This window comes from Coregonus clupeaformis, chromosome 17, assembly GCF_020615455.1.
Source record: "Coregonus clupeaformis isolate EN_2021a chromosome 17, ASM2061545v1, whole genome shotgun sequence".
Lineage (NCBI taxonomy): Eukaryota > Metazoa > Chordata > Actinopteri > Salmoniformes > Salmonidae > Coregonus > Coregonus clupeaformis.
This window is the reverse complement of record NC_059208.1, coordinates 27187980-27210886: the sequence shown is the minus strand read 5'-3', so window position 1 is coordinate 27210886 and position 22907 is coordinate 27187980. Positions and strand designations below refer to the sequence as shown.

The window sequence follows — 22907 nt, the reverse complement described above, 5'->3', positions numbered from 1 at the left end:
CAACCTCCCCCGCCGCCCCCCTCGACCCAGCCAACACCATCACCACCGCCACCGCCACCCACCCACCCACGCACATGCACACACGCAAACACACACACACACACACACACACACACACACACACAAACACTGCCACCCACACACACAGAAAGAGAGATAGAGAGAGGGATCGAGAGGGATAGAGAGACAGAGGCAGAGGGTAAGAGAGATGAAGAGTTAGGGATAGATATAGGGATAGAGGCAGTGGATGTCTGATTGGGTTCTCCCTCTTCCAAATCCCTCTTAACCTAGATACCCAGGGCCCCTCCACCTACTCAAACATGGCTGGGTCACACCAGGGAATTAGGATGGAAACCCTAGACACACACACACACACGCATGCATGCACGCACACACACACACACGCACGCACGCACGCACGCACGCACGCACGCACGCACGCACACACACACACACACACACACACACACACACACACACACACACTATATATTTCCTCTGAGGGATTGATGCTGAATGTGACGTCTGGCATGTAATCATACTGCCTTCCTCTTTCCTCTCTGAGTTATTTAGGCTGTCTCAAGACCTTTAGCTCCATCTCCTGTGGCTGCTTGGGAGACAGATTGACCGGAGAAAAGCATTGTGACCTTGCCGTCTGACACGGAGCGTATCGCCACACAGATACGACAGCTAAAGCAGCTTTAGCAGGGCAACAACAGCACAACAACAAATAGTATAAGCAGGTTAGCCTGTTGTAATTAGCGGTAGGCCAAAAGGGTTGGGATGTAATTCTTTTGCTCAGGGTATGGAGAGACCCAGCAGCCCCTGTGGCGGGCCCTAGGAGACCCTGTAGGGTCACGCGGGGTCTTTTTTCATTAAACAGGCTCCTCTAATACCTAGAGGGCTGAAAGCGTTAAACCCTGCTATTGGTGGAGATCACATATTGGATGTTGAACATACTGTATCTGTCTGTCTCTGTCTCGGTCGGTCTCTCTGCTCTAAGCCGTTCGGCCCAAGCAGCCGCCGTTTGCATTTCATAATTAAACTTTTTTTTTGGTGGTGACAAGTGGCACGCTCTGATCTGTTACGTTACAGACATTGATCCAACTGTCACCCTTAACACCCCTGTCACACACACATCACACACAGGCAAACACACACGCGCACACACACACACACTTTCTCTTTCTCTCTTACTGCCCTCCTTTTTCATTGCAGTGCTTATTGCTTTCCTCTGTCTCTGATGCCGCCCTCAAGGCCGGCCCTAACTTTTTGGGGGCCCTAAGCGAGATTTGGTTTGTTGACGGCGGAGAGAACAAATTGAAGTTTTAAAGTTAATTTCCTGCATTTCTACACATCTTGACATGGGGTGGAGAGAAAATGTTGCAGTGAAAGGTCAGGGCCACTGGGCACATGCCCTGCGTGCCTGATCAGTAATTTGGCCATGATTACTACAAGGTGTAGATAGCTGGCTAGACTAACTTACCAATTAAATAATGTTTTGCTGACATGGGCAAATTGAGTGAATTTCATTGATTGACATTACAAGAAAAACTGCTGATGCATAACCACATTTCGAAATTGCACCTTATGTATTCTATTATTCTAACTCTCAACAGTAAGTTGAGACCCTGACTGAGTTCCCATATATATGTACATGTTTTGGGGTTGGGAACCCCTAGCGGCCGGGGGCCATAAGTGAATGCCTGCCCTGATTTGCATCTGAAGCCTTCCTGTTTCCTTCCTTATTTTTTTCAAAACAACTTGTTCATGTCAATCATCTCTCCTGTAGAAACTCCTTTCAGTTTCTCTCTCATTCCTTTCATTCCTTCTACTCCTCTCTCTTCTATCTTTAATTTTCCTCCTCATTTCTCTCCCTGTCTCTTTCCATCCATCCCTCGTTTCCCTCTTTCCATTATCTATTTCCCTCGTTCTTGTCTACCTTCCTCTCACTATTTTCCCACTACCTGTACAGCCTTCTGTCATCAATTATTTTCAACCCTCCTATTTTAAGCCATTTTCCTGCAGTTCTTCTCTCACCATCCGTCTCCTGGTTCACTCTCCATCTCCCCCTCCCCTCTGTATCGCTCTTTTCTCTCTCCATCTCTCTGTCAGGCCCAGTCTCTCTCTCCTCTCGCGGAGGCTCCTGCGTTAGCCGTGTTGCTGACAGTGCTGTTTGTGTGAGCAGTGAGCTCCTCCATGGCCTCCCTCGCCTCCCTGCCTCCTCCCCTATCTACCCCCTCCATGCAGGGGAATTAACCTTTCAGCCCTGGGCTACTGTATTTAATGACTGTCGGAGGGGCCACCTCCAACTACATGGCCCAGCTGTTAGCATCTGTCCCCACAGCACAACCCCCCCCACCCCCCACCCCACACACACACACCAACACAAAACACACACACACACACACACACACACACACACACACAGAGGAGCATGCACACACACACACACGCACACACACAGCACAGCACACACACTACAGGGGCTCCGTGCCACTGCCCTCTCTTTATTACCTGCAGAGGCTGTGGAAAGCTTATTACAGTTTTTTTCAATTGTTTACACGCGATTTTGAAAACAGAGTTATAATCAAAATATAATCACAATTATCCAAACACCACAATCAATTAGCAAAATTCCTAGATTGTTTGCAAAATGACACACTTCAGTCAAAACATATACACATATTTGTGAAAATGCTATTTGTTTTCATTTAACCAACACAGTCATCAATGATCATACACTATTGCAGCCAGTTTCACACTGCTGTGATAAATAAAAAACCCATTTGTAAAAAAATAATAATAATTTTTGGCCAGACATTCTTACTGTATGTGAGAGATAATTTAGGTGACAAAAAATAGTGAGAAACTCACAACATTATTCATGATTTGTTTTGAGATATAAGGAGAATGTAGACAAATACTGTAGGCCTACTATAACCTTACCAAGCACTGCACAACACTTGATGCTGCAGACTGAATATTTCAAGTATTTATTTTAATACTTACAGTATTTCTTACCATAATCAGTTACAGTAATCAACCAACAATGATATCAATTACTGTAAACAAATAAAATCCGTAGACAAATAAAAATTACTGCATGAATTACAGTACATACACTTTGACTCTGAAGAAAAGTAAAGTAAAAGTAAACAGAAATGAAAGAAAACTACTGTAAAAGCAACAAGAATACTGTAACTATCCGTCTCTCCGTCTGGCTGGATCAGGCCATAACATTTCATCTACATCACAGGCTATGTCTTCATTGGCAAGGCACCGTTGGAAGAATCACCTTGTGTGACGAATCCACCCCTGCACTGAAGCTGCTTCAATAAGATCACATGCCTGTTCCATGGCCTGAATGGAACCTTGTTTTTGCAAGGTTAAATCCAGCCTCATCCACATATATAAATTCATGTTGAATTTCAGCAGCATCCATTTGCAAGACTCTCTGAAACACATTAAAGAAAATAGGATGCTATTCAATATCTATAGCACAGTATTTTTTTTGTGACAGAACATTATGAGCAGTGCATGATACCACACCATAGTCAGATGAACAATGCATACCTCCACATACTCATTGCGCAGATGTTTCACTCTCTCTGAATTTCTGTCAAATGGTACCCGATACAGTTGCTTCATGTATATTAGATTTTTCTTTAGGATTCGACCTAATGTTGACAGAGAGACTCGTTGGATGTTATTGAAAATATTGTCATCATTGATGATATTGGCTTGGATTTCTCGTAGCCTGATACAATTATTGGCCAAAACCATGTTCACAATGGCGGCCTCTTGTGCACGACTAAACATAGGGCCCCTTCCACCTTGGTGTCCTCGACCCTCAATCCTATGTAAAAACAAAATAAGATAAAAATAAATAAATATATATATATATATATATATATATATATATATATATATATATATATATATATATATATTGCAGCCTACTGTCAAATGTCACAGTAAACAATATTGATTATACAAGCTTCAGTTTCAATGTATACTGTGTGGTTAGCTTACCTGTTTTCTCGATGAAATGTCCGAATTACTGACGCAACAGTATTTCTGCTGAGATTTGGTTGAACTCTTTGTCCAGCTTCCATCAGTGTCAGTCCATGGTTGATAACATGGTCAATAAGTGTTGCACGGATTTCTCGAGTCAAATTTGGTCCTCGTCTTCTTTGTTCAGGTTCTATCAACTCTTCAAGTCCTTCTCTACCTCTTCCTCTACCTAGGTGTCTTCCTCTACCTCCTTCTCTTCCTCTACCTTCTTCTCCTCTACCTATGCCTCTTCCTCTACCTCCTTCTCCTCTTCCTCTACCGCCTTCATCTCCTCTTTGAGCTCCCCCTCTCATTCTCACTCTTCTTCTTCTTCTAACTCCTTCCATTTTTATTGAAGACAGGTGAACTCACCTGCTGCCTTTTATAGCACACCTGAGTGCTGCGTTTTCAAATTAGCACATGTGTGCTTCCACACCTGGTAGATGTGTTTATCCAATTCGTTCATTAGTGTGGTAATTGGCAATCCGGTGCTTTGTAATTACAAGGAAGTAACCTCACGATCCTTATCTGTGTCTAAGGTGTGAAAATGTGTGTAGAGTTTTACAAATCACTGTGTGTAATGTTTTGCAAAAAGGGTGAGGCGGACATTGTGTGTAATGTTGTGCAAATCTGTGGAGGTGTTTTGCTCATTGGAGTACAATTTTGCTAATTGTGTGGAAATTTTAATTTTAGTGTGTAAACAATCGTAAAAAACTGTAACACCACAGACAATGCCTGCTGCAGAGGGTCTATGCCTAATGCATGGCTGAGAATACTGTATAATGTATGCTGTGTGTACTGTATATGGTTGAATATGGCCTGAATACTGCAGATTGGACATACAAAGCAGTAAGTGGGGTCTATCCTAAGGTCAAATAAAACATATATACTGGTAGAAAACAAATGTGACCTTTGAGTTTTAGTCACTGTAGAAAGGTTCCAATTTGGCTCCCGGTCTCCAGCACCATTCACTTTCAGGTGTGTACTTTAATATATATATATGAAAATGATTTAATATATATATTAATATATATATATATATATATATATATATATATATATATATATATATATATATATATATATATATATATATATATATATATATATATGAAAGTATACACCTGAAAGTGAATGGTGACTGGAGACTGGGAGGCATATTGGAACCATTCAGCACGAAATCAAATATTCTGCAGTGGAAAATGAATTCTGTGTAAAGTCTCCAACTCTTCAGCAGTGCAGCTGAATCCCCCCAGGACTATTCAGTATATAAAATAAAGTAAAGTGGATACTCGCTGTCCCATGCATTATGTATGAGCATAAATGTTACAAAACGGGCGGCAGTGGAGACATCCATGTTGCCTTTGTATCTTTGAAGGTTCCCTTGCTCCCTCACACCCTAGACACTATGAGTTCCGTAGTCTCCCTCTGAAAGGATGAGCAGGGGAATCATATCCTCTGCTGCTGCTCTAGCTGTTCATTACAGCTATACTGTATAGGCATATTGAAGCTTTTTATTATACATTTAGAATATTCTAGTAGACTTGAAATTATATTGTTTCCCTACTCCCTATCCCTAGCCTATATACTCCCTATCGCTAGATGTAAAACATCTAAAAGAGTGGCATCACTATTTAGTTGTCAGCTGTTTTCTTGTCATCTATTTTTCCTTAAGATGACCCCCCCTAACCCTCCACACACACACTCCTCTCTCTCTTCCTCCAGTGTCTTTCACTGTCTAAGAAGAGGAAGATACATTACATGTGGAGTCAGAGAGTGGGAGAGTCCTATTGGCATTCTTTCTCATCCACACGGCACACTTTTGTTCCAAGCGGCATCGTGAGATCAGGCGAGACATAGAGAGTGGCTCCCGGGCCTCGACGTTTCTCAACAGGTAAGCACAGCTCTTCTCTCTCTCTCTCATGCAAATCCCTACGCATATTCAAAGACTAGTGGCTTATTTATGAGAGATGCACTCTCTTACTCTTTCTCTCTCTCACTATCGCGTCTCTTTTTCTCTCTCTACCTCTGTCTCTCTGTGAGCTCTCAGGAGACAGATAAGGATGAGTCAGTGGAGGTTTGAAAGGAGGTCTTCTCTCCTGTCTCTCTCTTTTTATCGCTCTTCCCATCACTTCGAGAGGTTGAACTTTCTCTTGAGGCAAGTGACATGTGAGGGAGTCAGAGAGAGACACATTGAGTTGAAGTTGATGACTCTGCAGACCAGAAACAGATACCGAGCCAAGCAGACAAACACTCTGCTCAGGTTGGTGAGAAGAGCTTCTCGGAGACATGCTGTCCAGCTGCCACAGTAAATTGCTGGACGAGGCTGATGCAATCTGGCTCATCCACCTGCCCGTCCTTGACTTGGCTTGAGGTTTGCTCTGTCTATTTGCGTCTGGACAAGCAGGCAGACTCACCCAGGCAACGCTAATCAGACTTAGCGGACCACCATGTTTTCATGCACAATTAATGACTTGGATTTGATTAAGCCATGTAGATAACCTAATCTGCATCTTTGGCCTATAACTGATTCTGCTGGTGAGTGTCGATGGTGTAATGGGTTCACAACAGACCTCCCCTATGAGGCCCTGTAATTGGGCCCACAGGCTAATGGTGAGATTGGCGGTGTGTGGGTGAGCCTGATAATAAGATGTAGGACCATATCTGAATTGCATGGTTGCATGAGGTTGAGGCTTCATTTTCTGCACATTGAGTGATTTCATGGGGTTTCACATCAAATTGGTCCAGGATTGAGTGTATTGAGTCGTTTGATGATGTTATGAAAGAAGCCATTAAAAATCTACCTGTCGGGGTCACGCTCGATTCCTCTGCTCTCTCCAATACCCTGGAGGGGAGAACAGCTGACTGAATCAAATTTCAAATCAAACTTTCTCATTTGTATCTGTGGAAAGCTACTGAGGGACTAGGTCAGAAACTGTAGTAGCAGTGAAGGTAGAATGTCTACTGACTTATACAGGCAAGTTACAACAATGCTTATCCTTGGTGGTGAGCACAATAGGTTTTCAATCACATCCTGACTCATACAACTCTATTGTTGTCAGTGAAATACAGATTCTATTATACAGTACAATGTTTTCCTAGACAAATAAATGATTTAGTTTGATGGCACTTGCGTAAATGTGGAAAAAGTCAAGGGGTGTGAGTACTTTCTGAAGGCACTGTAGATACTGAATGTATGTAATTGTTCATGTATTCCATTATACTGTGTGCATGCGTGCGTGTTATGAAGCTTGTTGAGCTAGTTATGGATAATGACAGAGACCTGTACAAGGACAAGAACTCGATTAGCCGCCAGGGCTGAGGGACTGGTTTGTAGCTGTCTGTTTGTGTCTCATATTGTGAATTTTGAATATGTGTTTGTGTGTATGCTTGCGTGCATGTGTTCATGCGTGCATACTCGTGTGTATGGTTTTCTCAGTTAGCCTAGTGATTAGAGCGTTGGGCCAGTAAACAATAGGTACCTGAGCCGACAAGGTAAACATCTGTTGATATGCCCTTGAGCAAGGCACTTAACCTTAATTTGCTCCAGGGGTGCCGTACTACTATGGCTGACCCTGTAAAATGACACGTTTCACTGCAGCTATCCGGTGTTTGTGACAATAAAAAACGTATGTATTTATTATTAGTCATTTAGCAGACACTCTTATCCAGAGCGACTTACAGGAGCAATTAGGGTTAAGTGCCTTGCTCAATTGCACATCGACAGATTTTTCACCTAGTCGGCTCGGGATTAGAACCAGCGACATTTCGGTTACTGGCACAACGCTCTTAACCACTAAGCTACCGGCCGCCCCAATTTGATTATTGTTTTCTGCATTCGTTTTCATTCTAACATGAGTTCATCAGAGTTCATCCGACAGACACAACACTACAAATACCCGCGCCCAGACCCAACCCTAAAATAAACATTCTCATGTACAACGAAACTAAACAAAAACACACACACTCGAGAATGAACCAATTCTCCATTTTGTGCACGGACCTATTTTCCCAGTAATTAAGCCCTGTGTTTGGGTTAGCGGTGGTGGCGGTGACGCAGGGAGGGGACGGGAGTTCAAAGTTAATAGGCTGCGCCTCTTTTCATTAATATGTTCGGCAGAAAAGTGTTGAGTCATGTGGCCTTCCTCTCCAGACCAGTTTCACCTCTCTGCCTCCCAGCCCAGTCGGGGCCCTGCAGTTCTGCAGTTCTGCCGTAACAGCACCCGCTCCCACAATGGAGGAGGGAAGGCATGGGGAGCTTTCATTACACATATAGAAACCAACCAGCCAGCACTTTACTCACTCTGGCATTTAGATCTCAGATGTGAGGCAAAGGGCAGACTGGGATGGAAAATAATGTATGAGGAAAATCAATTCATGAACATCGGTTGGGGTTGAAATGCTTATGGTGTTTTAAAGGGGCAATCTGCAGGTGAAATAAAAACAAAGCGTAACCCCGCCCCTGTTTTGATAAAAAGCTGAGGGATGGGGCAGGAGAAATGTAACCAAATTCCTAAACAGAGCAAGGACTGACAATCCATGATATCAAAAGTATAATTTAAACATGTTTTAAGGCTATACAGTGTTAGTTTACATTTACTTTGTTTACAAACATTGGAGTAAAACAAGCTTTTATTTTGGGCTCTGAGGGGATATGACAGTTGAACCAAGCTCATTAGATTAAGTTATATTGAATATAAGTCATATTCTTCAAGAATCAATGGGTACATATAATATATAAAGTCCAAAAATGTATATACATGTAGCAACTAAAGATTGCCCCTTTAAAAGGTGTATTAGAAAGGGGGAATGGTAGGCAGAGAGAGAGAGAGACAGGGAGCGAGTGAGAGAGAACGAGAAACAGACAGAGAGAGAGAGAGAAAACAGAGAGAGAAAAAAACAGAGAGGGAGAGTGAGAGTGAGAGAGAAACAAAGAGAGAGAGAGTGAGAGAGAGAAACAAAGAGAGAGAGAGAGAGAGAGAGAGAGAGAGAGAGAGAGAGAGAGAGAGACAAGAGAGAGAGAGAGAGAGAGAGAGAGAGAGAGAGAGAGAGAGAGAGAGAGAGAGAGAGAGAGAGAATGTTAATATTTATTGTTTATTTCACTTTTGTTTACTATCTACTTCACTTGCTTTGGCAATGTTAACACACGTTTCCCATGCCAATAAAGCCCTTAAATTGAAATTTTATTGAGAGAGAGAGAGAGAGAGAGAGAGAGAGAGAGAGAGAGAGAGAGAAGGCAGATTCATTTTTGAGAGCTCAGAACAGACATCTAATGTGGTGAAGGGGGAGCAAATTGCCCTTGTGTGTTCAAAGTGTATGTTGGGGGGCTCTGAAATGCACTGATGTTTCTGAGAGCCAGGAATAATTGAGTGTGAGCTAATTCTTATCAAAGCCTGTTCGAGTGCAACTAATCGACCAAGGGGAGATGCCTCAAAGAACCGTTGCTTTTGATTCATTTTGTTTATTCAGATGAGAAAATGTTTAGTTTTCAATTAAGTAAATCACAATTATTTGTTCCACCGCGACAGATAAATTGATTGATTGCAAACTAAGTGCACATCGGGTCCCTTTCCAAAAAGAAGCAAGCAGAGGGGGACTGTTAGATTTTAGAACAGAACACAATGTAATGAAGGTAGACATAGTGTTCGTCATGGATTTAACTCAAAACTGTTGATGGGTTAATTCACTAATGCATTCAAGAGTCATCCAATGATCAGTAACCAGGTTAGTCTGTCTTCACCAACATAGCTAGCTACAGTAGCTAGCACAATATTTGGCTATGGCTTTGAGAATACTTTGTATGTGCTCAGGAAATTGACTGTAACTCAAAACTTGACATTGAGTCAACTCAGCCTTGACTAACGCAACATTCAACAACATTGACTAACAGTTCACTGTCTGTCTGCTCTGTGATTGGTCGTTTCAGGATTCCGCAGGGCCTGGATTGAACGATTGGAGCCTGAGGTTTGAGATGGGTTTGTCGTCAACAACATGCTCCCCTAGTCCCCTTCTTCTTCTCCTCACTCTGCTATGGGGTAAGATTAACAGCCACAATGGACCTATTGTCACCTTTCGAAAATCAGCAAGTCCTTCTATTAAGTTACACACCATTATACGACTCTATAGCACTGTGCTCTCATTGAATTTGTGAGAGGCATAATCTAGAGTTCAACTCAATGGATGAGTTTACATCAAGGTTTCTGTGGACTGTTGTAGTGTTGTTGATAATTGTATGCAGCACTTCAGGAATTGTTCCTCGCTAATACCCTCGGCTGCTGCATTGCTTTTCACTTACCTTGCATTGAACATTATTATTTATTATTTAACACTTCTGGCATTGGGTTGTTATTTATCAACAATCACATTGATACAATTAGACATTGTGCTAAGGCCTCACCATTTACCATTCTAGCCCATTATACTGCCTTGCCAATGTACCAGCTGGTTGCCAGAAGAGCACAACCAACTGATTGGGAGCAAAAACAGGACAGCTTAACAACAACACATTGTCAGAAGAGAAGGATCCTGTGACGAGTGGCTAATCATTTTCTCAAAATACGCTGTCGAATCACCAAACTGTCAAGGTTGTTGTTTTTCCAATCTGTAACCGTCTGTTTATTGCTGCTGGAACTCCTCAGACAATGACATCTGTTTGGTTTATTTTGTAAATCATATAAAAAAATGGTGGCCATCAATCAACATGAAATCAAACAGTACTTGGAAGCCTTTGCTCTGTGAAACAAATATAGTTACAATGCTCATAACATTATTATGCAGTTACAGCACATTTACTGACACATACAGTAAATCATCTCCAAAATAAAACTAACAATCACAACCAATATTTATCATCCAAACTAATCTGGTAATGGAACAGATTCCACTGTACTGCTGACATAATTATTTCAAGTTAATACGGTCTGATAGCATGCATTTATATTTAAATTCTCTCTCTCCTGCCTTTGAAAGCATCACAGAAAGAAACAGAGAGACATTGTAAGTTATCAAGTGCTAGGTATCATCTTCTCATAACCTCTACCTGCTTTCTGTCGACCCTGTCCAATGTTTTGATTCTAATAACTTCAACTGCAATTATTACAGACGCTTTTTACAGCTGTTCAGCTGTTACACCATACCCCAGAGTATGGCTAGCCTCTGCTTCTATCTCGTTGTAACAGCGGATGCCTTAGAGTTTTGATGGCAGCATTAGCGTCATAGCATAATCCCAAGCCATTATCTAGTTCAAATAGATGCCAAATCCTTGGATGAGGAAAGGAAATCAATGGCCTACGGTGTTTGCCTGTCTTACCACCTCCATCCTCCATGCACCTCTCTAGGTAGTGGAAGAGAAGAATCCATTTAGTTCCTGTTTGTTTTTCAACTTCCTTTTACTGCTCTTTGGTACACGGAATTGTTGTGTATTCATTTATGTAAACCGATATGCAAATGTATTTTGGTGGCTGGTTGTTTGTATGCGTCGTCTATAATGGCCAATCTTGCCCTTCACGTTTGACGTGAGGTGACTGATGTCCCTTTGATCTGAGAGTTCTCCCTCTCACTCATGTTGCCGAGGCGCAGCCTCGCAAACAACTTTGTGATTGGCTCAAAGAGGGTCAAGATTCAAACAACCTTCCGGAATTAGGTGGTGTAAATAACTGCTCTCCTCTCCACTGCATAGTTTAAAAATAAGATGCATGGTTATATATTAGGGCCCCTAATTAGCGTAGGACTTTGCATGCAGCTATAATCGCATTACCTTGTGATCCTGGTCTCATTGTTCTAGCCTCTACCTCACTCACTCACTCCCAGGCTGGCTGAGTGGCGGTAAGGTTACCTTCCAGCCACCAGTGCAGTGTACCGGAGCGTGTCACTTTATACAGGGAGTGAGGGATGGCCCAGCCCCACCTCCTGACACCCCCACACCACCTATGACAAACGAGGGCATTAAACCAAATATCATTACTCTCATCTGTAGGAATTAGCCGAAGGGACATCGACAGTGAAGAAAAAGCAATGGGTGAACGAGGGCTTGGTGGGTTCGCCCCACTCCCCCCTCCTCCTCCTCCTCCTCCCTCTCTTCCTTTTCATTCCTTATTTCCTGGACCGAAGAGGGGTTTAATTCGCAGTCATTACATTATTGACTCATTTGCAGGGCCGAATTGCTCCAATTTCCCATCAATAAAACATAGGATGTGATGAATAATGTGGTCCGACTCTACCATGTTGATTTGAGCCCCCCTCATCCCCTGCCTTCCTCTTTCCCTTCTTCCTCTCCATCTTTTCACCCTCCTCCTCCCTCTCCATACATTTTCCAATCCCCCTAACCTATCCCTCCCACATTTCCCTCTTTCCTCTCCATCCTCTCACCATCTTCCCTCCTTTCCCTCCCTCTCTCTTCTTCAGGTGTGGTGGAGGTGGGGGCCCAGCAGGCGTTCAGAACCCAGCCCAAGAACATGACGGTGCGTGCAGGGTCTACGGTGATGCTGAGGTGTGAGGTGCTGAGGCCCTCAGGGGCCGTCCAGTGGGTGAAGGATGGCCTCCTTCTGGGTCCCCATCAGAGCCTGCCGGGGTTCCCTCGCTACAGCCTGTTGGGGGACCCTAAGAGAGGTGAGAACCTGGGGAGGGATGGGGTTAGAGTTAGGGTTGTGGTTGAGGGTTAGGGTTGAACCAGGATGCAGACATGTAGCTAGGTTTAGGGTTGGAGTTTGCGTTTGCGTTAGGGTGCAATACAAAGTAGGAAAATATTAATTGTAGGGGGATATTGCTTACTTCATGTCATAGTTGTCTGCTTGGGTAAGATATAATGACAGGGAAGCAAAAAATGATAACACACATGGGTAGTAGCCCAAGACAAAATGTGCTTTTACAGCTTGAGCAGACGCAGTACACAAGCTACCAAGTGAAAACATTGAGTGGTAGACAACCCATAGGACAAGATGAACATGAGGAATATGTATGCATTATGCGCACGGAGATGCAGTCGCAGAATGAAGGCCTACACAAAACACACAAACAAGTAAAAAGGGCCAAGAGCTCAAACATTGTGTTGTTGCTCTAAGAAGCGTGTGAATTTGATGGTTTTCTTTATTGTGACATATTTCAAATGACAGGTTGTTCGCCTTAAGGGTGAACGGTGCATCTGTCAGCTTTAAATTTATTGGCTGTATGACAGACATAGTAGCAGTAAGCCTAAACTGTATACAGTAGCCTTGATATGCATGGAGGACACAGTGATAGGCCTAAATGAAGTTACCATGGGGACCTGATGGTAGTGGCTTAACAGAGGACTTCTAAACAGAGGCCATCTGTGACTACAGAGACTATGTGAGTGTGAAATAGCCTTGCGTGTACCGCCATTATCCCCCTCAGAAGTGAATAAAAGGAAAATGAAAGCGGCAAGAGAGAGTGTGAGAGAGAGAGAGAGAGAGAGAGTGAGTGAGGGTGAGAGTGAGAGTGAGTGAGAGTGAGAGTGAGAGAATGTGGCTCAGTAGAATGTGGATGAGAATGAAAATATGAAGCAGGATCCTCACACACCGTCTATAAAAAATAATCGGCAATTAGAAGGCGATCCTAAATAAGAGCATCTGCTCATGATCAACCAGCACCGAGCCGCATGGTGCTATTCCACGGTGCCATGGCTGTCGTGAGACACACGACGCTAGCAGACTGGCACACGATAGCTGACAGACATACAGGTACGCACTGTACTCTATACATTGCACACATATTCACAGAGACTGATAGGTAGACTGGCATGCACTGCACACTCACACACACAGACGCACACACACAGGTGTCTGCGAATATGTAAGTGTCTGTATGTGTGTCTGTGTGAGTTCATGTGTTTTTCAGCTCCAGTGCGTGGCTGTGCTGGTCGGTGTGTGCCAGTGTCTGCCAGTGTTCAGGTTGCATATGACCCCTACTCCTCTGTGAGGTCCCTCTTTCATGTCCCCTGCTCTGCTCTCCACTGAAACTGGGTCAACGGATAAAAGAACAACAACCACACACACACTGATGAACACACAGACACCCACATTTGCACGCACACACTTATGCACACACACACACACATATTCACACAAACAAAGAGACAGATATATATGCTTAGAGCAAACATATATTTACATACTATAGAAGCAAAAACACAAGCGCTAACACTTGACGCCACTCCATGATACTTGTCACTGATTGTCACCGTCAGTGATGTCTGTTGGCGCTGAAAGAGCTCTCACACTCTCACACTTGGCAAGTTGATTGCGGCATTTGTGGTGAGTAATTTCAGGAAAGAGGAAAATGATTAATAATTCGAAGTCTTCCCTCTCCGCTGTATGATAGCATAGATGTGAAAATTGCTGCTGGTTGGTATTAATTATCTTGCCAGTTTTGTTGATGAGTCCTTTTTTAGGCCTGGGAGGTTGTCACACCAAGATGCTATTTTATACATGTTAGTATGCTGTTAGTCAGAGAGCGACACAGAGCAGGAAAAACCCTCCCAGACCCCAAACATCCTATAATACACACGTTTTATGGCATCAGTCAACATATTAACCCCTGGATGGTGAGACACTATCAGGAGAGAAATAAAGATGGAGAGGCACTTTGTCTGTCCTCCTCAATCGATACATACCATATTCCCTCCAATATAAAACAACATGACAGATCTGGAGGAGTCAGACTTCACACACCACACAAGCTATCCCTCTTCATTGGTCAGTGTGTGTCTGCTATTTTCCAATCCTATGTAGCATAATGGTAAATGAACAGGGCGTGAGATCAAGTTGCAAGCAAAATGTCCCCGAATTCGGGTACACAATGCTAAAGAATATATTTAATGAATTGGACTAAAGCCTCCTGTGTTATAAACAGATGGAATTCCAGTGTGTATCTGGTGCGAAGATCCTCCTGAGCATGTGTGGAAACCAAGCTCTCTCACAGCGGTCGGTAGTCAATACCACTCTCTCTCCTCTTTTCAAAGGGCTTCGATTTGGTGCCTGATAAATGAAAATCCTACCAGTCTGTTTCCCCATAGGTAACAATGATGCAGGCAGACATTAGCCTGAATCTACAGCATTATAACAGCTCTGTACCAACCACATAATCTGGCAGAATTATAGATATTCAAGTCATTAATTTCCCACACAAAACATCTGTGTTCATTCAACCATATTTCCTCGGTTGAAAGTAATCCAAAGCTCAGTGCTTTTTGGACCCAGCACCCCATAGAGACACAGGGGCTTGGTAGTAAATGTTCATAGATGTACATTGGACGTGTACAAAGAGATATTTCAGATGAACAGTGAATGGTAGAGACTAAATGGACCACCTCTCATTGTAATTACAGTTCATTTTGTGAAGTCTCGCAATTACAAGATAATGTGTCATTACAACATGAATGACTGTCTTTGTGTCTCTCTCTACTCCAGGACAGTACCATCTCCAGATCGAGAAAACCGAACTGGAGGACGACGCCCCCTACGAATGCCAAGTGGGCCAGTCCGAGAGCAGCCGGGCAATCATCTCCCATACAGCGTGGATCAATGTGCAGAGTGAGTAAAACCAATATTACCGCACGGGAGGAGGGGGGTCATATTATTCAAGATGAAGCATTACAATAATGTATGTATGAAAATCTTCATGAGCTCAGCCACACAATGGACCTCTTGACCTGTAATCTACATTTAAAGAGGTGATTTGTTAAATATTCATTCATATTGGTAAGTAGCTTTAATCCAGTTAAGATAACATAGGAACTGTTGTAGCAGCACAGACTGGAAGCGCCTAACATGTGGAGATGCATTATTTGTCTTTGATACAATGTGTTATTTGTTGCTATGCAACTTGAGTCGGCTGTTTAGTCTTATTTCGGGCTCAAAATTATAGTGCACTATGAAAGCGGAGTGGATGCAGCCCTTAGCCGTGGTATATTTGCCATATACCACAAACCCTGGAAGGTTCCTTATTGCTTTAACAAACTGCTTACCAACAGATTAAAATAATGAGTGACATATTTTCATCAAAAACATTATTTGGATAATTCAATTCATACTATTTCATCCTTTCACCATTTGTTAGAGTTTTTTTCTATTGAAAATCCTTTGGATATATCCATAGTAATGATTCTGATCCACGATTTCACCTGACTCAGTCAGAAAAGTTCCTGTCTCATCAGGACACCGTTCACTCTCCATGACAGAGGGCGATCTCATTTGTAAATTGCAAAAATAATGGCAGAGTTCAGAGTGGCAGACAGCAAGGTGAATACAGTAACCCGAACCCAACAGTTGCAAATCCATCCGCTCCTCCCATGACCTGCAGGACATATCTAAGATTGTGCCTTTATCACACACATTAGAGAAATATGACAATTGAGATATGTTATAGATTCTATGGGCCACACACACACACATGCACACACACAAACACACACACACACACACACAAGCAGTGACAGCCACTCATAGTGCTCCGTGTCAGTAGCTCCTGGAGAAGTAAATCATAACAAAATGCGAGTGAATTAAAAGTTTCCACACAGACGTGGGAAGGAATGGATGTAATTGTGCGAGTACACCAGGCCGCCTGTTGTCACTTTATGATGAACAGCATACTCTCTCATTCTCTTTCTCCTCTCTCTCTCTCTCTCTCTCTCTCTCTCTCTCTCTCTCTCTCGACGCTGGCTTTCTCTGTCTCCTTGCTTTTGGGAGCTATGCCATATGTGGAGTCTCTCTCTCTCTCTCTCTCTCTCTCTCTCTCTCTCTCTCTCTCTCTCTCTCTCTCTCTCTCTCTCTCTCTCTCTCTCTCTCGACGCTGGCTTTCTCTGTCTCCATGCTTTTGGGAGCTATGCCATATGTGGAGAGCACGGCGACTCTGAAATAGCTTTTTTTGTTCTGCCACGGTGTATTCATTTCCCCCTTCTCCATTCATCTCTCCCTCTCTCGGTCTCTCGCTCTTTCTTTTTGGTGGCCATGGAGTGTGTATACCGGGGTGCTGGGGGGGGGGGGGGTTGCCTTGGTGACTCTCACTGCCTCTCTTGCTCTCCTGGGAAGGGAGCAGGTTTTTCTGACATCAATGGGAGAGACTGAGAGAAAAAGGAAGGGGGGGGGGGGGGAGTGAACCCCAGCTCTCTCTACACTTCCCCCTGTTCCAGCCAGCTCAGTCTTTATACACCTGCAGCTACAGCAGGACTCAGTCCCACATTTATCACTGCTGTGACGTGAAGTTTGATGTTGGGTGTGTGTGTATGTAGGTGTACACACTCACTCACAATATGTAAAGGCTATCCACACAGATGCCTATGAGGCACCAGGCACCAGGCCCAGATCAGAGAGGTCCAGGCCCAGATCAGAGAGGTCCAGGCCCAGATCAGAGAGGTCCAGGCAAAGATCAGAGAGCTCAGGGTGTCAGGAGACTGTAGTGTAGTAGTCTGTCTGGAGGAGACCCTGTCTGTCCATCATGCTCAGATCCTAATGCTCCCACACTTCCCAGCTGCTATCCCTGCATATTTTCCCTGCATGTTTTCCACCTGATTCCATGATGGATGGATGTATTGACACAATCAGACAGACAGACAGACAGACCAGCCTGAGGCCACAGACCAATCTAAATCCTGACTTTACAGCAGTGGTCAGTCCTGGTCCTGGGGACCCAGAGGTGTGCAGATGTTTGTTCCAGCATAACACAAAAAAAATTGCTTCAACTAATCACAGGCTTGAATATTAGTTGATGAGTTGAATCGGATGTGTTATTATTGTAATACTGGGTTAGAACCAAAGCCAGTACTGTACAACCTATGAGTGAAATGAATAACACAGTTTTACAGCCTTCCAATGAGTTAAGAGTTCCTCCAGACTACCACAGCTCCCATGATAACACAGACAGCCTTCACCAGTCAGCCAGCCAAAACACTATCACACTATCTCCTTTAAGAAGAGAGAGATAGAGGTAGAGAAGCAAAAGAAAGATAATGTAAAACCAAAAGAAAAGTGAACCTTGCTCTCTAATTGGATTCCCCAAGGTCGGAGTGGTGGGTTGTGGGTTTCATGACCAGCTCATTCTAGACGGATCACTACAGGCAGCGAACAGCCGAGAGGGAGGCACACAAACGTCAATAAGTCCTCTCAGTGGGCCAACAAAGAGACATTTTCGAGACATTTCTATCAGGGGCGACATAATTCCTGTGTGTTTTTCCCTTCCTGCCGAGTTCAGATAGGGGATTACGGCAATAGGCAGATCAAGTGGCATCAAGTAATCCACGACAATAACAACCTCTCCGCCACCCCCGCTGAAATTTATACCCCCGGCCCCCGCCCGTCAGAATACCAGAACACCTGACACATCCACTGTCTCTTGTTTGAAACCAGTAGTGTTACCATATAATCCTATTAATTAACAAGTCCTTCTTTCCATGTTCTCCTCTCCTCTCTCTCTCTCTCTCTCTCTCTCTCTCTCTCTCTCTCTCTCTCTCTCTCTCTCTCTCTCCCTCTCTCTCTCTAAGCACAGGCCTGCCTGCATATCCGGATCCTGCAAATAGTATTCAAAATGTTTTTGTTTGATGTGTCCCCGTTTATAAGAATCCGTTACTCATGCAGTTAAGCTGCAGTTAGGTATTTCTGTGGGAGTAGATGGGGATTGGGGGAAAGGGGGGTGTTTAAGCTTGTTATCAGTGTTGGTTGGGGGTTAGAGAGAACAGTTAGAGCAAGGGAGGGTATGGTATAAGGTATGACGGTACGACAGTATGGTGGTGAGTTTTTTTCAGTTGGCTAACGAGTTTAGCGCATGAAGAGTATACTGTATAATGAGCCTTCATGTTATGGCACTTCGTTATGAATAATGTAGCAACTCTTAAACGGGGGCATTTACACAAGCAGAATGGAAGGCAGGGTGACTTTGTTCAATGGGCATATGTTTGTTGTATTTGCCTGTGAAATAGCCGTCTTTTTCAGCACAGTGAGCATACAGGTACTAGCTGCCCAAGGCTGTGGACAAAACATGAGCCTTAGCTAGGTATGTGGTGTGCTGCGGATATGAGAAGGATTTGACGAGTTATTGCTCAATAATGTAAAATATGTGGCATTCAAGGCAAGGTAAAAAGCTAGTGAGTGTTCTGTTGTTGTTTTGTCTGTCTCTAGTATCCAGTTCTCACTCACAGGGAAGATGCTGTGTCTGTGTGACAGGGGATGGAGGTGGGGGTTGTTGAGTAAGATGTTATTTCTTATGTAATGTGGCTGAAAGATGAGGGGGAGAAGGACTGACTGAGGCCTATTTCTGTCCTGGACACCTGCTTCCCTTCCTGTTCAGCACTGGGGAGAATGCAGGAGAGGAGGAGAGAGAAGAGGAACGAGGGAGGAGGATGAAGAGGGGGGGGGGGACCACTTCAATGGCTTTCAGCCTCAGAGCTCACACACCTGAGTCCTTAGTGTGTGTGTGTGTTTTGCGCGTGCGTGCATGAATGCATGTCTGGTTTGATCTAGTGAGTCTGCACATGAAGAGTTTCATTCCAAAATGCTATATATCCATTTTCAGAAATGTTGCTAAATTAGCTTTTATTGTTTAAAGAAATTAGGAAATTGATTGGTGTGTTTTTTCACTATCTAATCATGGCAGACATGTATTTGTTTGAAATATAATTTGATGGTTTCATTTCAGAGAGACATATAATCTTGTTTTTTGGGGGGCAAAATGCTATATATCCACCTCACTCTCAGAGGAATAAGTAGTACTGCTAGGTTTTACACAGTAAAATGTAACATATAAGTACATTTAAATGTACTGTATGTAAAACAATTACATTTGCCATTTTACTCATTTAGCAGATGCTCTTATCTAGAGCAACTTACAGTAAGAGAGTGAGACAACCACATATCACAGTCAAATATACAGGATACGAACATTCCATTCCAGCAAAACAATGGATATATAGCGTTTTGCAAAAAAAACACAAACGTAATTGACAAATGTGTGGCTATAGCGTTTTGGAAATAAACTCTTCACATTCACGTGTGTTATCACAGGAGTGCATCTGTGTCTGTGTGTTCATGTGTGTCTGTGTCTTCATGTGTGTCTGTGTGTTCATGAGTGTATGTGTGACCGTCAACAATAACACTGATGTAAACGGTCTCTAAACTGTGTTCTTGTTTATATATTTCCTGTTGATCAGATTTTGTATTCAAACAGATCAGAGGAGCTTTGTGTTCTCTATGAAGTTACTGTATGGTGATCACCTGCTGTGTCGGAGACACACAGCTACCTGAATCCAAATAGATCAGGGGGATTCAGTCAGGGTTTGTGTGTGCTAATGTATTTTCAGACTTGTTGATCTGTCTGTCTGTCTGTCTGTCTGTCTGTCTGTCTGTCTGTCTGTCTGTCTGTCTGTCTGTCTGTCTGTGTGTCTGTCTGTCTGTGTGTGTGTGTGTGTGTTTGTATGCGTGTGTATGCGTGTGTGTATGTGTGTGTATGTCTGTGTGTGTGTTTGTATGTGTGTGTATGTGTGTGTGTGTATGTTCATATCGATGTGTGTGCACTAATCTGCTTCTGATCTGCCTTATCCATCCATCCGTCTGTATTTGTCTAATGAATCAAATTTTGTGGCTCGTTGTCTCTCGCCTTCATGGTAGCAGCACGTCTGCGTGTCTGTCAGTGTTGAGAGTGGGTGGGTGTGTGTGTGTGTGTGTGTGTGTTGTGTGTGTGCACATGAGTGTGTGTGTGTGTGTTAATGCATGAGTGTGCATGTTTGTGCACATGTGAAAATGCATGTTTGTGTGTGAGTGGGGAATATGTGTGTATATGTGTATGTGTTGGGAGGTAGTAGGGGGGAACTCAGATGGGGCTCATTGGGGTCCCATGGTCCACCTGAGTGGCTGTGGTGGATACGGAGCTCTCATTCCCAACACAAGCTACAGCACACCCTCCACCATACTTTCCCTCTGGAGATTTACCCGCAGTGATAGAGAAAGAGAGAGGGAGGGAGGGAGGGAGGGGGTTGGCTAGGGCTAGGGGAAGAGGGGGGATAGGGAATGATGGAGTGAGTGAGAGAGAGATAGGAAGAGGAGGCGAGCATGAGAGTGAGAGAGAGAGGGAGAAAAAATGACATACCTGCCCAGCTTGTTTGCGAACATCATTATTCTTATTTTAGGAGATTTGTTAGGCGGCGAGATGCATCTGGAGCACAACAAGTGATGCAGCCGTGTGAATCATGTGGGCTTGAGTAGATTGAGCGTGCAGGGGCCTGTCAATAGACACATGGCCCAGTCATCGGCCCAGCATCCCGGAGAGTGGAGACCGGTGGGGGGGGGAAACAAACAAATGCATCTCATTATTTCAGTGCTTGCCTCTGCAGTGCTCCGGGTAACCCATCACAGTCTACACAGATCGAATTGCTTCCTTTAAATCAGTTTGAAGCTGCAGCCAGATCTCATCTGTCTCAATAGCAGGGCTGGAGCCAATATGACTACTCTAATGCACACAGCAACAGCTCCTCCTAGTGGCGCTAGGTGAATTACCCTGAGTCGGAGGAGAGCAGAGTCAGTCTGGCTGACTGACTGACTGGCTGACTTGCTCGTGTTCTGTTTATCCAGCCATAACCATTGGATTTATGTCAGCATTCAGCAGCGGATGACGGAATTACCCCTTGATGAAACAGATAGCTCTTCCCCTGGATGACTCGCATGATAAACAAACGATAGCTGCTTGTTTGTCTCTCTTTCTGCCTCTACTGTTTCATTTTTTCTCTCTTTCTCTTTCTTTCTTTCTTTCTTTCTTTTTTCTTTCTTTCTTTCTTTCTATGTTTCTTTGTTTCTTTGTTTCTTTGTTTCTTTGTCTTCTCTCGCTCTCTCTCTCTCTCTCTCTCTCTCTCTCTCTCTCTCTCTCTCTCTCTCTCTCTCTCTCTCTCTCTCTCTCTCCCTCTCTCTCTCTCTCTCTCTCTCTCTCTTCTTCTCTATATTCCTCTCACTAAACCATGCTGTCAGTTGATATCTGTTGAAAAGTAGCAATGACCTTTGTTTCTTGTATGCTATGCTGGCTCTCACCCACTCACGAAAAGCTTGCATTTGCTTGGTAAAATATGTGTTAAAAGATCTCTTTCCTCTCATCTTTCTTTCTACTCCTTTATCCTATTCTGTGACAGTTTGTTGTGGAGTAGATTATCATGTGTCCAGAGTAAATGACAGTTGTGCTGAAGCCTGTTTGTTTAATTGCAACTCTGGTGACAGTTTCCCTCTGAATTCCCTTCCAAATAACTTCCACTCTCTTCAACAAGTTTTCTTTCTCTGAATTCCCTGCATGGTCCGAAAGAAATGAAAGAGAGGGGGAAGAGAAAAGGAGTGGGAAGTGCTTTGATCTGCTGTGTAATCACATATTCAGCTGGGGGGTGATCTGAGAGAAGAACTGTTTGGCGCTATAACAGATTAGCATCTGTCTCGTCTCATCACCAACCCTACTGTACACCACACTAATGATATGGACCCACTGATTCTCCAGGAATATAACAGAACATGCCTTACTAGCTTGGTACAACTGTCTTTCTTCAACATCTAAGGGTCTCAAATGTCTTAATGCATTAATTACCAAAAGCTTATTTTTCTGTGATCTGTAAACAGATTCAACAATTCTGGTCAAAGCCTAGTCTGCACTGTATATCTCTTAAGGCGACCCAGAACCACTGTGATAGACACCAGTCCTATGTTCTCCCCTCAGTTCCTCCCTCTAAACCTTACTTTGAGCTGGAGACCACAGAGCCATGGGTAGCAGGGAAAAGCTACACTGTCACATGCATCGCTCCAGACGCAAAACCAGAGGCAGTGATCACGCTGTTTAAAGGTAGGTCACAGAGTACAGTATCAACCTACTGCAAACCAACT

At 43.6% G+C, this 22907-nt stretch overlaps 1 protein-coding gene and 1 long non-coding RNA gene across 2 annotated transcripts in view; one reads left to right on the top strand and one right to left on the bottom strand.

Moving 5' to 3' along the window:
* Positions 1 to 3374: 3374 nt before the first annotated feature.
* Positions 3375 to 4286, bottom strand: LOC123492927. The gene is made up of 3 exons (XR_006661932.1): positions 4036 to 4286; positions 3577 to 3859; positions 3375 to 3457 (listed from the first exon to the last, which is right to left on the bottom strand). It is a non-coding gene; the product is annotated as an uncharacterized LOC123492927 (long non-coding RNA).
* Positions 4287 to 12069: 7783 nt separating this feature from the next.
* LOC123492837 (nephrin-like) overlaps positions 12070 to 22907 on the top strand; it is a 39551-nt gene continuing 28713 nt past the window's right edge. Inside the window, exons 1-4 of the mRNA XM_045225983.1 lie at positions 12070 to 12088; positions 12460 to 12663; positions 15480 to 15602; positions 22744 to 22866. Coding sequence (XP_045081918.1) covers positions 12070 to 12088; positions 12460 to 12663; positions 15480 to 15602; positions 22744 to 22866 — 469 coding nt within the window. The remainder of the gene's footprint in view (positions 12089 to 12459; positions 12664 to 15479; positions 15603 to 22743; positions 22867 to 22907) is intronic.